The sequence below is a fragment of the Raphanus sativus genome, chromosome 5 (assembly GCF_000801105.2).
Source record: "Raphanus sativus cultivar WK10039 chromosome 5, ASM80110v3, whole genome shotgun sequence".
NCBI classification, from domain to species: Eukaryota; Viridiplantae; Streptophyta; class Magnoliopsida; order Brassicales; family Brassicaceae; genus Raphanus; species Raphanus sativus.
The window spans coordinates 12,233,228-12,247,982 of NC_079515.1; the positions used below are offsets into that span (position 1 = coordinate 12,233,228).

The 14,755-nt window shown below is 38.2% G+C and overlaps 2 protein-coding genes across 3 annotated transcripts; one reads left to right on the plus strand and one right to left on the minus strand.

The window, feature by feature from the left end:
• Nucleotides 1-1,969: 1,969 nt before the first annotated feature.
• Nucleotides 1,970-8,498, minus strand: LOC108863588 (DNA mismatch repair protein MSH1, mitochondrial). Of its 2 annotated transcripts, XM_018638061.1 has the most exons (22): nucleotides 8,206-8,498; nucleotides 7,879-8,026; nucleotides 7,627-7,724; nucleotides 7,323-7,398; nucleotides 7,037-7,156; nucleotides 6,539-6,586; nucleotides 6,385-6,449; nucleotides 6,212-6,297; nucleotides 5,949-6,113; nucleotides 5,636-5,745; nucleotides 5,440-5,545; nucleotides 5,293-5,368; nucleotides 5,150-5,208; nucleotides 4,994-5,061; nucleotides 4,733-4,906; nucleotides 4,435-4,644; nucleotides 4,097-4,353; nucleotides 3,874-4,017; nucleotides 3,734-3,791; nucleotides 3,335-3,637; nucleotides 2,616-3,263; nucleotides 1,970-2,517 (listed from the first exon to the last, which is right to left on the minus strand). In XM_018638061.1, exons 1-22 carry the CDS (start codon nucleotides 8,322-8,324, stop codon nucleotides 2,284-2,286), a joined length of 3,372 nt encoding a protein of 1,123 aa, XP_018493563.1. In that variant the 5' UTR covers nucleotides 8,325-8,498; the 3' UTR covers nucleotides 1,970-2,283. The 2 variants fall into 2 exon arrangements, with proteins under 2 accessions (XP_018493563.1, XP_018493564.1); XM_018638062.2 differs by lacking the exons at nucleotides 7,627-7,724; nucleotides 7,879-8,026; nucleotides 8,206-8,498 and adding an exon at nucleotides 7,480-7,593.
• A 2,755-nt stretch (nucleotides 8,499-11,253) lies between these two features.
• On the plus strand, nucleotides 11,254-13,639 carry LOC108858221 (uncharacterized). The gene is made up of 5 exons (XM_056985666.1): nucleotides 11,254-11,446; nucleotides 11,513-11,745; nucleotides 11,974-12,620; nucleotides 12,697-12,790; nucleotides 12,932-13,639. The coding sequence occupies exons 1-5, from the start codon at nucleotides 11,254-11,256 to the stop codon at nucleotides 13,637-13,639; spliced, it is 1,875 nt and encodes a 624-aa protein (XP_056841646.1).
• The last annotated feature ends 1,116 nt before the right edge of the window (nucleotides 13,640-14,755 follow it).

Here is a 14,755-nt window from a genome sequence, read left to right on the forward strand (position 1 = left end):
TATTATAGTTCCAACATTATTAATTTAGAAAGTTTTTATTGTAACGTTCTCATATCTTGCTTAAAAATTCTTATATTTTGCTTATGTTTGTTATGTAAAATATTATGCATAAATATCTTATTATATAAAGCTTGGTTCTTCAAAGTTAGTAATTAATATGATTGTGACACATGGCAATTTTATATTTAAGATTATGAAGGAAAATTAGTATTACATTAGTTATTTTACAAATCTTTTTTTCTTTAGGATTTTTAAAAAGGAAATTTTATAGAAAATAAATATTAAATAGTTTGCAAAATTAAATTCTGCTAATAAATAGTTTGAAAATTGTTTTTTTATTTTCTTAGTATATATATATATTAATCATGAGATATTCTAACACATGTCATAATATTAGAAAGAAAATTACTATTAAATGAATTTTGCAATTATATTTTGTTTAAGATTTTAAAAATGGAAAACTACTATATAATTATTTTTTAACAAAAATTGTTTTTATTATATTAGTATGTTTATTTTTTAAAATTATGAGATAGTTTAACACATATCACAATTTTAAATATATAAATGTCATGTGTCACAATCATGTTAATTAACAAATTTAAAGAACCAAGCTTAGTATAGTTTTTTACAAATTATTTTTCAATTTCTTTTGTTTAGGATTTTAAAGAAATGTTTTTTAAAGAATATCATTAAATAATTTTCATAATTTCCTTTTTACTATTAAATAAGTTTAAAAATTAATTTAAATCAAAATTCGTTTTTTGTTATCTTACTATATATATTTTATCTGAGTATAAATTTTAACCTATTTCACAATATTAAAAGAAAAATTACTATCAAATAATCTTTTGCAATTATCTTTTGTTTGGTATTTTAAAATAGAAAATTACTATTAGATAATACTTACAATAACTTATTAACAAAATTTGTTTTTGTTATTATCTTAGTACATATTTTTTTAATTATGATATAGATTAACACATGTCGCAATCTTAAAAAAATTATTGACACATGTCACGATTATGTTAATTAGTAACTTTGAAAAACCAAATGTTATATAATAAGATATCATGCCACTGATATAATTAATAAACTTAATTTTAAGAATTTTGTCTTTTCATAATTTAATGCATAATTTCCTAAATTGATTCCACAACAAATTCATGATAAATCTTAAACTTAATGCACATTAATACTATAAAAAGATAAATAACTTATTTCCATAATTATGTAATACATTTTAATTTACATATATATATATATATATATATATATTATACCATTAGTATAAAGAAACAAATTAAAGTGAAAAGAAATATTTATATGGAAAAAATATTTATACAGGTACGGATCAAGTTATAGAAATAAATGTGCAAAAATTATTTTTCTCTGACAAATTTTATTTTAATAGAAATTATATTTCAAAATATGTTTAAATATTTTATGTATTTATAATTTTTTTATTTTTTAAGAGATGCTAAGATTTTGGAATTAGAAAAGATTATGAGTCACCCCTATATTATTTTAGTTAGAAAATTTAAAATTTATATCAGAATATCTTTTTAAACTTTTAATTTTAATTTTTATTATAACTATAAAGATTAATTTTCAATCTAAATTTATATTTAGATATTACAAATACATAATTTAATATAAACAAAAAGATAAAAATATAAAATAAATACCCGATCGGTCGAGCGGGTTTTCTTTTAATAGTATAGGTATAGTTTGTGATAGACTAACGTTGAGAAACTATTGATAATGATAGCTAATGGTTTTAGTTGCACCATTCCTTTATGGAACGAAGAAGTTTACTACATATCAAAAGAAAATGCATTACGAATATGGTTTACGAATATGGTTTGTATGGTTTCCCATCAAACTTGTTAAACTCTAGTGTCAAAACCATTTGTATTACACTTAATTTAATGCATCAAATTAGTTTTTTAAATAAAACAAAAGAAAATGCAGGAAACTATGATTTACGAATGATTTTCTTTAGAATATTACATTATCTGATAAATGGCAATTACACAGAAGACCCAAAATTGGTAATTGCTGCATCCGCTCGCAAGTACAGAAACGCCTGCCGTTCGGAATATCTCAAAAAATCTTTAAAAGAAAAACGGCATGCACTCTTTTCTTTCCTCACTGCATAAGTGCCTGGCGAGTAAAATAAAAATCTACTTGTTCTAAGCTAAACTAAATTGTGCAACTGCAAACCCCAAGATAAGAGTGCGAGGTGATCAGTTACAGTCAAAGCCAAAGCTAATGTTGAAACTATGAGATACTGACTACATCTGACGTAGGCAAGCTTGAGGACGTCCCGAAATTGCGGTGCTTTCCATCGGCTAAGTTAGCTAGAGAGTAGCCTTGCTCATGGAGCTGGTTAATCAAAAGGGTCTCTAGCTGACAAGCTATACTCTTACCTTGCACCACAAGGTATAGAAAACTTGACCCTTGCAGTCCTTCCTTTGCCCTATGCGCACGTATTCTTCCTTCAAGATCATCCGTCTGCAGTTTCATAACATAACACAAATCCTCAAAATCAAAAAAAACTTTTCACCTGTTCTAAGCTAAGATTAGTTAATAGTGTGATACGGCAAGTATACCTGTCCAATGTACAACCTCTTATCGGGTCTCTTCATCACATAAACACATGATGAACCAACTGTAGATGGAGGTGGAAGCTCTCGAGCACCTATTGAAAGACATTCTAAACCTACAGGGTCAACCATCTTTTTCCCACAGATTTTAAGGATAGCTTTTGCTAAGTCCTTCTCTAAGCTTCTCTCAGACCTGACTGGTTTGCTGATTTTAAGGCTATTGTCCGATGAAGTCTCGGTGTTGTTTCGTCTAACAACTCCAGAAGACGCCTCTTTTGCATAAACCGAGAGGTAAAGAGCTTCGGCTCTTTGGATAACTGTCTCCGGGACACCTTCTCTCTTAGCTGTTTCAAACGCAAGACTCTCTCTGCAAACCCCGTCTGTCAATTTCCAAGTTGGCTTTGTCTGCCCTTCCACATTCTGTGCTCCCATTGCTTTATAGGTGACGTTTTTAGCCGTAAGAGGCAAATCAAAAATTCCATGGAGATGTGTAGATACAATACCCAAGCAACCACTTGCGTCAAGACTCTCGATCACGCTACCCGCAATACAAGTGCCTTTAGCCGTCTCTGTCCCTCTGCATATCTCATCTATGAGCACTAGGCTTCTTGAAGTAGCCTGGCTTACAATAGATCTTATCTCCGACATTTCTACCTGATGTTAACATGCAAGAGAATATCAAAAACGTTTCTAATTGAAAGAAACAGATTCAGTTTGGTAATTACCTGAAACGAACTCTTCCCATCTACAGGACTGTCATAAGATTTCATATGAAGCATGATGGAATCAAAGTGAGGGATATAAGCTGATTCAGCTGGAACCATAAAACCACAGATTCCAAGCAAAGCAGCTGCGCATATCGATCTGAGCAAACTCGATTTACCACCACCGTTAGGTCCGGTTAGAAGAAACAGTGATTGCATGTCGACCGTATTGTGAACAGCAGTTCCAGAAGCTACATCAAACCAATAAGGTGACAGCCCAGTCAGCTTCATTTGAGTGACACCACCATCTAATGGATTTGCGGCCTACAATACCCAAACTTGAGATATAAGAACAAGACGGCACACGAAAAAGACCTTAGTACTGAGACAGAATAATCAACGATCAGCAAGAAGAGTTACCTCATCTGTAATGAATCCAACAAGAGTTGGGAAAACCCATTTTCGTCTTCTCCCTTCACTGCAGCAGTTGTGCAGGTACTTACATTAAGACCACATAGATGAATCTTTTTAATGGGAATAGATTAAAACACATAACATACCAAGCATGAGAAAATAACGCTTTTGCAATGACGAGAAGCATAGATGCAAAGACGAGAACGTTTATTTTTGTTTGCAGTTTAGCAGATAACTCCCTCAACAGTTCCAGGACCCGGGCATTTGCGTTCTCGGTGGCTTCATGATATCTGCAACCAATGAATGGTATGATTATCAATACGTAGACAATATTATTGAACCAAAGTTTCTTATAGACGGAGAGACAACCTGACCAAAGCATCTTCCACCTTTTGGGTCGTAAACCATTCTTCTCCAACCTTTTTCCCTTTCGAGTCAAAAGCAGGTTTCAGCTGTTTAATTTGTTCTTCCCCAGCAGTACCACCCCACACAGATGGGGTAAACCGTTTCCCTTTGAACCAAACAGACTCATGTTCTTTTGCATAAGCAATTTCACCCTTTGAACCACCAAGTGATGCAGCCATGGCCTTGATTCTTGATATAATAGGGTGAAAATCTTCAGTTACCTACACCAATGTATTGTATCTTGAGAATCCGATAAGATCATAAGACTGAAAGAAAAAAAGTTTAATTTATTGAGTACTTACCGCTAAAGATAAAGCCTCAGCCGATTTTGCCACTTGTGTGATTTCTTCTTCTATATGGATTCCCTTAACGCGACCACGCCATGAAGACTCCATATCATAAAAGAACTCGTTCGGGATATTAGCACATTTACTTACGTTCTGATCACTTTCATCGTCATCTAGAGAGATCATTTCACCAATTGAGTCAGAAGCCCAATGACATTCGTTGACCTGGCAAGAAACCACAAACATTCAACTTATACTCTTATTCATCAGCTGAAGAAACAAGAGGTTGGTAAAACTAAATGCATAAACTTACAAAAGTTTCGAAGTCAATCTTCAAACCAGTAGCTACCCAAGTAGGCTCCATCAACAACTTCAGTATTTCCACAAGTTCAGGATGTCTATGCATATGTAATACTTCATCAAGCACATGTTTTATCCGGCAGAACTCAATGTAGTTGGCTTCCCGTTGTTCAAGAAGCTTCACAAGCTGCACATAGATGCATATAGATATTAGCATCCATAAGCTGCACAAAAACTACCTTTAGAAGAAGGCTCTTGAGCAAGTCACTTAAACCTTAGCAGATGAAACACAGGTAAACTCCGGAATTGAGCATGTTATTTTGCTCATGAGCTTGCAAGTTTCTGCAAAGTAACAATAGGTTGTCAAGAATAATCATAACAAACCTAAAAGGGAATAAACTAAGAAAGCTCTTCATATTTGTCAAATTACCTTGGATTTTCAGAGCAATGTCATAAGCAGGAGGGTTTAGAAGAAGATCCCGGACGTACCTGAAAATGAAAAAGGCAACGATAGATGATGCTTTGGAGAATGAAACCAACATTTCCCTTTTCGTTTCAATAAATTTTTCTTACAAAGAAGGCAGGCCACTGCACGTAGGCGGAAGCAGCACCTTCAACAAACAAGGTATTCCTTCAGTAGGCAAGGCACCTGCAGTGGCACAATGTACATTATCATGCTTTACCATTCCAAAACTCATAGAATTCCGAGGGAACACTAACCAATTTGTGTAGCCGTTCCAAGATGCAATGGACGTGGCCGGTTTTCTGAAGGTACGTTGACATTTCTAAAGGAAACTTCATCATCAAGACCATAAACATCTTTGACCTGAGGGGAACAAACACACGTTTTTCACCAAACTTGAGTGTCGCAAGTAAATTGCATATTTAAACAGCATTCAGATTCCGTAGTTATAACCTTCGATAAGAGCTCGGTAAGAGCATCTCCTTCAAACCACTCAAAATTCCTGCCACTGCATTCTCCCCAGAGTAGACCTCCTTCGCCAAACTCTCCCCACCGGCATGTCCCTGCATAGTAAAATATTAATTAAATGTATCGTAAACACACAATAAAGCTAAAAAGTTAATAAATCTGACACAAATTGTAAATAGATGTTTATATTAGTCTCCTCACACTCTAAACTGATTGCTAGACCATATGCTACACTAACAACATCTAACTTATCTGAAAGTACGTGCCATGTAGAGTTGCTATTATTAAAATGCAAAACCTGATGCATTGTTCCTCAATGATGCATGTAAGAAAAGATGATGACAGCGACGTGTGCGGAGCTTGGTGACTAGTGCTTCCTCTGTTAGACCATCATCTAGTGAATATGCTTTCATAGTTTCGAAGATAGATATCATGCAATACCCCCTTGCTGAACGAGATATCCCTGTAATTACACAATGAAGCAAGTCATGTAATACTTATGTACAAAAAATGAAGACCTGAAATGTTCAATAGGTTATTATAACCACAAGGCATACTTACCAACGACCGGCATAGGCTCCGGAAAGTCAAGATCGTGGTCCACACCAACAAGCCCATATACATAAGGACTTCCTGGATGTGCATGCCTAGATACTTACAAATACATGTCAGACCGCTGAATTTCGTAGGAACTAAAATTTTAGTGTGTTTTGCTGCTCGTGAAATCATCTTACCCTGAAATGAATCGACCTTTACGAGAACGAGCTGGTGTTGGCCCCTGAACTTCCTCCACAATACACTATAGAGTGAAGGGAAAAACATGGAACAATAGTCATATAGAATCGTTTAGGATGAGAAATGGTAAGAAATGTTTCACTCTCAACTCACCACTGAATAACCGTTGCGTGTTAAGTCATCCAAAGTCTGTCGAAGATTCTGCAGAACGAACAAAGTAATAAAACTAGATATCGGAGACGAGTTCGTGGTACAAGAAAAATCAAATTAGAAAAAAAGAGTAAGAATGATAAAATGCATTAGTGGTCCAATTTATCTACACCAACTTTTGTTTACTATCCAACAAAAGGCACCAGAAAACGTAGTTTCGTGTAAGCAATAGCTACTATAAAACCGCTTATGTAATTTGCCCAAGTTCTTCATCAACAACTAACTAGCTTCACAACTATCCTTTAACAAAAGAAAAGATTCATACACTGTGATATCTTTCTTTGCATATTGAGATTGTGCAAACAACAACTAAAGAGACCTTCTTTTAAAACAATGCCAGAGGTGAAGTTATTTTATCATGTATAAACACAATGCCCATTCCAGTACTGCTATTCACATCAATTACGCTTAATATTAAAAAAAAAAAAGAGGATTTTGTACCACAACTGGGCAACCAGCCTTTGGAGCACTATCTGAACGAAGACCACCAAACGGATTTAGACCAGCATACTCAACGAGTATACATGCATCTATCCCAATGGCCTCATAGAAATCTCCAACCTGAAAAGAATGTAAAGATTGCAGGAAAATTCGTCATAATATGATATCCAATTAGCAGCCTTCTACTAGTTGTTGTTCTGAAGTAACAGAGATCACAAAACTCATGGGACTGTCCATTTTGCTTAAAACTTGGAAAGAAGATATCAAAACAGTTAAAGCGACATACTCTGCAGAGCAAAACTTCACGTGGAAACCTTGACTTAAACTGCAACATCTCCCAGTTGAGATTCCCGTCTTTTAGACTGAAATGAAAGCAAAACCATTAACAAAAGATTGCATAATCAAAGGCAACAAAGTTACCGACAACCAACTTGGTTACTTACAACTTAAAATATGAGACTTTAAACATCTTTCTGATTCTCAATAAATCTCATCCAAGAAAGAATGTTAGTCTCCTAAGTCATACTCGATGATATACTAGTTACTAACTCATAACTAAGCTCAAAAAAGGATTAGAGATAGATGCTGACCTTCCATTCCTCAGGCTGGGATCCAAACCAAGTAGATTGGTGTACATAAGCCTTTCGATAAGTTGAAGAGTAGATGGTTTCTTACATGTCTGCAATCTCTGAAAAGTGTACAGAGAAGATATATATATAAAAAACAATCAGTAAGACGTGAGTGGTGGTTGCATCAGTCAAAGACCGAGGAAGAGAATGTCAACAACTCTTTCTTAAATATAACAAGAGACTCAGGACAAGATAGAAAAGAGGTATGGTTACCTCCTTCCACCAGAGCAAATGAGAGAGATCTTTGTCAGTGAGAACATCAGTAGACTTGGTCTTAACTTTCTTAGAAGAAGCCGTAGTGATTCCTTTCACAGCCTTTCCATCTCCTAAGCAGTATGTCCTCTCAGGGTACCTTGTATTACTTTATCCACAAACACATCATCAACACATTTTCACAAAGATATAGTGAGCTCATATGCAAATTAAAAGCAGACCAAGTTGTGAAACTTATCTCCAATACTTGAAAAAAACGTGAAATTCAATATACAAAATCTGAACTTTCTCAAAATGAAGCTTATAGAGAAGAGGAGAGGAGATTACAGCAGAAGAGGCGAGGGTTTGAGGGAAGAGTGCGTGCGAAATGGCGAGCGGCAGAGGAAGGCGAAGGAACGCCATCTAGGGAGTGAAACGACGGCGTTTCTGGTGGCAATCCAGTGCATCCTACTTATTCTTCGTTTCGTAGCTCTCTTCTCTCTCTGCTGCTATCACCACCACCACCACCACCACAAGAAGTGTTTCGACTTCTCCTCTAGGGTTTCCCGCCAGAAGACGAAAGTAGAGACGAGGACACGAATTCCCACTCCCCGTGGCCAGACGTTTCTTCTGTCCTTTTTTTTTCTATTTTTCTTTCTTTTTCTTTTTGGGTAAATAGTTGGAAAAATTGCCAAATATGACTCACAACTTGATTTCAAATGTAAAAGTAAACCCAAACATATTTCAAATGTAAAAGTAAACCCAAACATGAATCAAATGCAAAAGTGACTTTAGGGAATATTGAAATTACAACATGCCCCTTGTGTAGAAACAAAAAAAAACAAAATGCTTTTAACGTTTCTAACCCCCGTAAGTCTTCCGTCCAGACGACTTATAAGTTAGTCGTCTGGACGACTGTAACTTGTAAGTCGTCTGGTATTGTTTTTAAAAACAATAATTTGAAAAATTTGTAAAAAATATTTTGATAAGTGAAAAATAAAAATCATATAACTAACATATGTTTTAAGTGATATAAATTAAGATATAACAAAAGTGAATTGTTTTCGACATAGATGAGTGAAAGTAGTGAGTCATGATATTCTTTGGTTTAGGTTTTGCCAACATATGTTGTAGTATTGTATGTGTTCTTAGGGTTAGATTTTGGAAAGCATAAAAGTATTTTTGAAAAATATGAAATTTACTCAAATGTGTTTATTTTTGTGTATAGTAATCACAAAGCAAGTTTAATTTGATTTTATAACGTGTTTAGTTAGTTAATTTTAGCCAATTTAGTTTAGGAGTTAAATTTAGGGTCTGGACGACTTACTAGTAAGTCGTCTGGTGAATATATTTACGGTAGACGACTTACTAGTAAGTCGTCTGATGTATAGTATTCCACAAACGACTTACCAGTAAGTCTTGCAAACCGGACCCCTAACCGGATATTTACCGGACATACATAAGATGGTTTTTTTATTCACTGTTTCGCGAAATTCAGAAAAAAACCCTAACAGCGTTTCTCTCAAAACCCTAAAGGCGATTTAAAAGACGATTTCCGTCGATTCTCTCTAATCCATCATTCTCACCGCCGATTATATCTCCGCCGTTATCACCGACGTTCTAAGCACCGTTCTCACCGCCGCTTCCTCTATTTCAGATTTGAGAGGAAACCCTAACGCCGCTTCCTCTATTTCAGATTTGAGAGGAAACCCTAACGCCGTTTCTCCCTAAACCCTAACACCGTTTCTCTGTAAACCTAGCGCCGTTTCGTGTCTCGTTCTCTTTGCCGGTTCTCTGTAAACCCTAGCGCCGAGACTCCCAGAGGCGTCTCGTTGAACTCCGCCGCCGGTAACTCCGCCGCCGGTAAGTTATTGAGAACATAAAACGTTGTCTCTATCTATAGTCGTTCTGACCGCGCTTCTTAATTTGTCGTCTATTTTGGCAGATCTATAACCGCTGTGTCGAAGGCGACTATATCTTCTCTGAATTTCCAGGTGGGCTTTGAACTGTTCTATTGGATGTCTTGGAAGACTTTGCGGAAGACTTAAATATAAGCCAGACGACTTGTATGGAAAGTCTTCCAAACTTATAACTTGAACTTCAATACTGGATGGTTGTCTGTTTGAGATGGTTGTTGTCTTTGATTGTTTTTGTCTTTGATTGTTTCTGTCTTTGATTGTTTCTGTCTTTGATTGTTTTGCAGACAAAAACATGGATATTCCAAAACTTCCCCGGAAGAAATATACATTAGGGAAAGACCCCAACCCAATTAAGAGCATTTCGTATCACACGGATTGTACGACGTTGCATCATGCTTTAGAGGAGGCTCTTGATCATCGAGAATATCAAGCGCTGAAGGAGTCGAAGTTGGGAGTTTTCATCAAGTTCCAAGAGCTGGGATTTTGTTGGGCTTCAAGGCTGGTTCACTTCATGCTCGGTTTCCAGCTCGACATAAAGAAGAAGTATGAGATGTGGTGTCTCGTTAGTCCAGAACCGCTGAGGTTTTCACTGATAGAGTTTGAAAAGCTCACTGGTCTAAACTGTGAGTACATCGAGGACCTTGAGAGTCCGTACTGTCCTGTTACGCCGCAGATGTCTGCTTTCTAGGCGAAGTTGGGAGTTAATATCAATGCTGGGCCATCTACTGACCAGATAATAGCAGCACTCAAGAGATGCAAAGAGTGGTCTCGGGATGATCGCAAGCGGCTCGCGTACCTTGCCATCTTCGCTGGATACATTGAAGGGAAAAAGGTCACAACCTCTACACGGGCTAGTCTGGCAAGGCTAGTGATGGATTTAGAACGGTTTGAGAATTATCCATGGGAGAGAGTCGCTTTCAAGGTGCTAATTGAGTCTCTGAAGGCCAAAAATATCACGGGTTGTTACACGATTGATGGATTTGTACAAGCTTTCCAGTCATGGGTGTACACAGCTCTGCCGGAACTTGGTGTTGGTTATGGTAATCCCGTAGGAGGCGAACCGGCTGTACCGTTACTGGCTTACTCGGGTGGCAAAGGACGCAGATGGTTTCAACAGGCTATCTGCAGTCAGGTATTTAAACTTGTATCCAACAGGCTATCTGCAGAAGACTTATAATTAAGTCGTCTGGAAAGTCTTCTAGCTGGAAGACTTTGCGGACGACTCATATTTAAGTCGTCCGCAAAGTCTTCCAGCTAGAAGACTTTCCAGACGACTTAAATATAAGTCTTCTGTGAAGTCTTTTCTTTCCAGACGACTTTATCTAAGTTCATATCTTTTATTTACTGCAGACTAGAGTGGAAAACTTTGTTGAGAAGGAGGAGATCGGTGAACTGTTTCCACAATGGGACTCTGATGTTGAGGACCCGGACGCGGAGAACATAATTAGTCATGTATAAGAGACCGTGGAAGTGGACCATGGATTGCTGGGAAGTCACCGGTACTTGTGATGCGAGTCCAACTCCAAGACCTCGGAAGAAAGCTGAAGAACGTCCAAGACGTCGGAAGAAAGCTGAAGAACGTCCAACTCCAAGACCTCAGAAGAAAGCCCGTTTAGAGGCAACTGCAGAGGCTAGTGAAGAGGCTCTTGAACGTGAAGAGGCTCGTGAACGTTAAGAGGCTAGTGAAGAGGCTAGTGAAGAGGCTCGTGAACGTGAAGAGGCTTGTGAACGTGAAGAGGGTCGTGAAGAGGCTCGTGAACGTGAAGAGGGTCGTTCCGATGTTCGTACAGAGGTGATTGGGATGACCAAAGAGGAATTGGACAGAAACTTCAAGGACCTAGCTGATGCCTTGAGGCAAGGGTTTGGGACGTGCCTTGCGGAGATCAAGCATCTGTCGGATAGGATTGGTGTTGTGGAAAAGAAGCTTGGTATCACACCTGCTCCGCCTAAACAGACGCAAGAACCAGAGGTTAGTACTAAATCCTTTCCCAAAACCTATCAGAAGACTGAACAGACGACTTATAGTTAAGTCGTCTGGAATGTCTTCTAGCTGGAAGACCTTCCAGAATAAGTCGTCTGTTCAGTCTTCTAGCTGGAAGACCTTCCAGACGACTTATAATTCAGTCGTCTTGGACGTCTTCCAGCTAGACGACTTCGCAGAAGATTTATAATTGATCTTTGAAAATGATCTATGCAGAGTGAAAGAGAAAGTGTTAATGGGGCGAAAGAGAAATCCGGAAAGAAGAGAAAGGAGAGAAATGAGGATCCAAAGGAGGATCCTAAGAAGAGAATGGAGAGGAAGGAGGATCCAAAGGAGGATCCTAAGAAGAGAATGGAGAGGAAGGAGGATCCAAAAGAGGATCCTAAGAAGAGAAAGGAGGATCAAAAGGAGGATCCTAAGGAGGATCAAAAGGAGGATCCTAAGGAGGATGCTAGTGAGGTTGCTAAGGACGATCCTAAGGAGGATGCCAGTGAGGTTGGTAATGAGGGTGCTAGTTCCTCGAAAGTGCCGAGTCTAGTGGTTGCCAAAGAAGTCGAAGAACCGAGCGTTCTTCTATTGGAGAAAGAAAATTCTACTCTTTCAGATAAAGTAAAGGAGAGAGCTAGATATGAGTCAAAGAGGGATGCTGCTCATTTGGAACTTCAGCGGAATGCTGCTTTGGCAGTTCAGCGTGGAAGGAGTGAGCGAACAAGGAAACTTGCTCCCACACAGTCGTCTCCTTATAAGAGGAACAGCACGGCCAAAACGATCATTCCAAACTCAAACAAGTCTGCCTTTACACTTTTTCACCCACTCGACAAGGCGGCACAGAAGTTGCTCATTGATCACTGCAAAACTTGTCCGTAAGTGAATTACTCTCCCATAATAGCTTGCTTTAAGTCTTCAGCTCTGATTGGTTTTCCACTTTTTGTTTTGCAGTGAAGTTAAGAAGCCTATGGAGAAACGCCCGCCGAGAAGTCTTTCTCGGTGGTATAAAACACTCCGGACTTCCAAAGACTGGCTGGACGACTCAGTAAGTTTTTTTCTACAAATAGTTAAGTCGTCTGCTAAGTCGTCTGGACGTAGAAGACTTTCCAGACGACTTAACTATTAAGTCGTCTGCTAAGTCTTCTACGCAGAAGAATTTCTAATAGTTAAGTCGTTTGACATGCAGCATATGGATGCTTGGATTAATGTGCTGAGGAAGAGGTACCATGCTAATCCGGAAATGTTCAGGAGCGAGAGAATTTGCTTCCTTGATCATCTCTTTTCTCGACATTGGAGTAAAAACTACGGCGATTTTAAGGCTGATGAACCCGACTTCAGAGGTCTAGGAAGAAGACTCCCTGGTGGTGCCTGGAATTATTATAGTGGAAAAACACCATCATTTTGCAGATCTATGAAGGTTTGGGGGAAGGATATTGATGATATCTATGCGCCAGTGAATTACAAGGACTTTTATTGGATTTCTATCTGGATATCGATTCCTGAGAGGCGCATAGTGGTTTTTGACAGCGATCATTCCTGTATAGCCCCAGCAGACCTCGATGTGATCATGGAGCCTTTTTGCCACATGGTCCCCTACTTGCTATATGAGTGCTCCTCCATCGAAGAACGTGAAACAATGCTCCTGGAGCCATACACATATGAAAGACCGGTCTTACCAAAGTCAAAATCTGATGATTGTGGCGTGTATGCTCTAAAGTTCATTGAGGTTCATTCTTTGGGGTTGCCATTTTCTCCAAAAGACTTTGCCCAAAGCAACAGTAAGAATATGAGGGAGACGATGGCGGTGGATGTATTTAGAGAGATTCCAAACGCGCATTACTTTGACAACACGGACAATGATGATTACCTGGAGACGTATGCACCTCAAGTTTGAGTTACGGATTAGGGTTTAGACTAGGGTGATTGTGAATATATGAACTTGATTGTATGTATTTAAGTCTTGTGAATATTTGAAGGTGATTGTGTGTATGAACTTGATTGTATGTATTTAAATCTTGTGAATATTTGAAGGTTTAATATATATTTGAAGTCGTCTGGAAGGACTTAATTATAAGTCGTCTGGAAGGTCTTCCAGCTAGAAGACTCTCCAGGCGACTTAGCTATAAGTCGTCTGGAAGGTCTTCCAGCCAGAAGACTCTCCAGACGACTTAACTATAAGTCGTCTGGAATGTCTTCCAGCTAGAAGACTCTCCAGGCGACATTTCTATAAGGTCCGTGCACAGAAGACATTCCAGACGACTTATAGTTAAGTCGTCTGGAAGGTCTTCCAGCTAGAAGACTCTCCAGGCGACTTAGCTATAAGTCGTCTGGAAGGTCTTCCAGCCAGAAGACTCTCCAGGCGACTTAACTATAAGTCGTCTGGAATGTCTTCCAGCTAGAAGACTCTCCAGGCGACATTTCTATAAGGTCCGTGCACATATGACATTCCAGACGACTTATAGTTAAGTCGTCTGGAAGGTCTTCCAGCTAGAAGACTCTCTAGGCGACTTAGCTATAAGTCGTCTGGAAGGTCTTCCAGCCAGAAGACTCTCCAGACGACTTAACTATAAGTCGTCTGGAATGTCTTCTGTGCACGGACACATAAGGTCATAACACAGAAAAGGTAATAACACATAAGGTCATAACACAGAAAAGGTCACAACACATAAGTTCATAACACATAAGGTCATAACACATAAGTTCATAACACAGAAAAGGTCATAACATTGAAGGTCGTCTGGCAGACTTACTTGAAGGTCTTCTGGGTTAGACGACTGACTAGACGACTAACTTAAAGGTCGTCTGGGTTAGACGAGTTACATTGTGGTTTCGTATGGCCGGTTTCTTTGCAGTTTGAGCATCTATAAGCCCTGTGTTTCTTCCGGGGTTTGCTTGCTCTCATCCTGGATAGCTCTAACCAAGATTGCCATCTTGATTTCTTTTGTCTTCCCGGACCACGCTTTACATCTGGAGGAAAGCATGTGCGTGCCTCAACCGCTTGTCGATTACA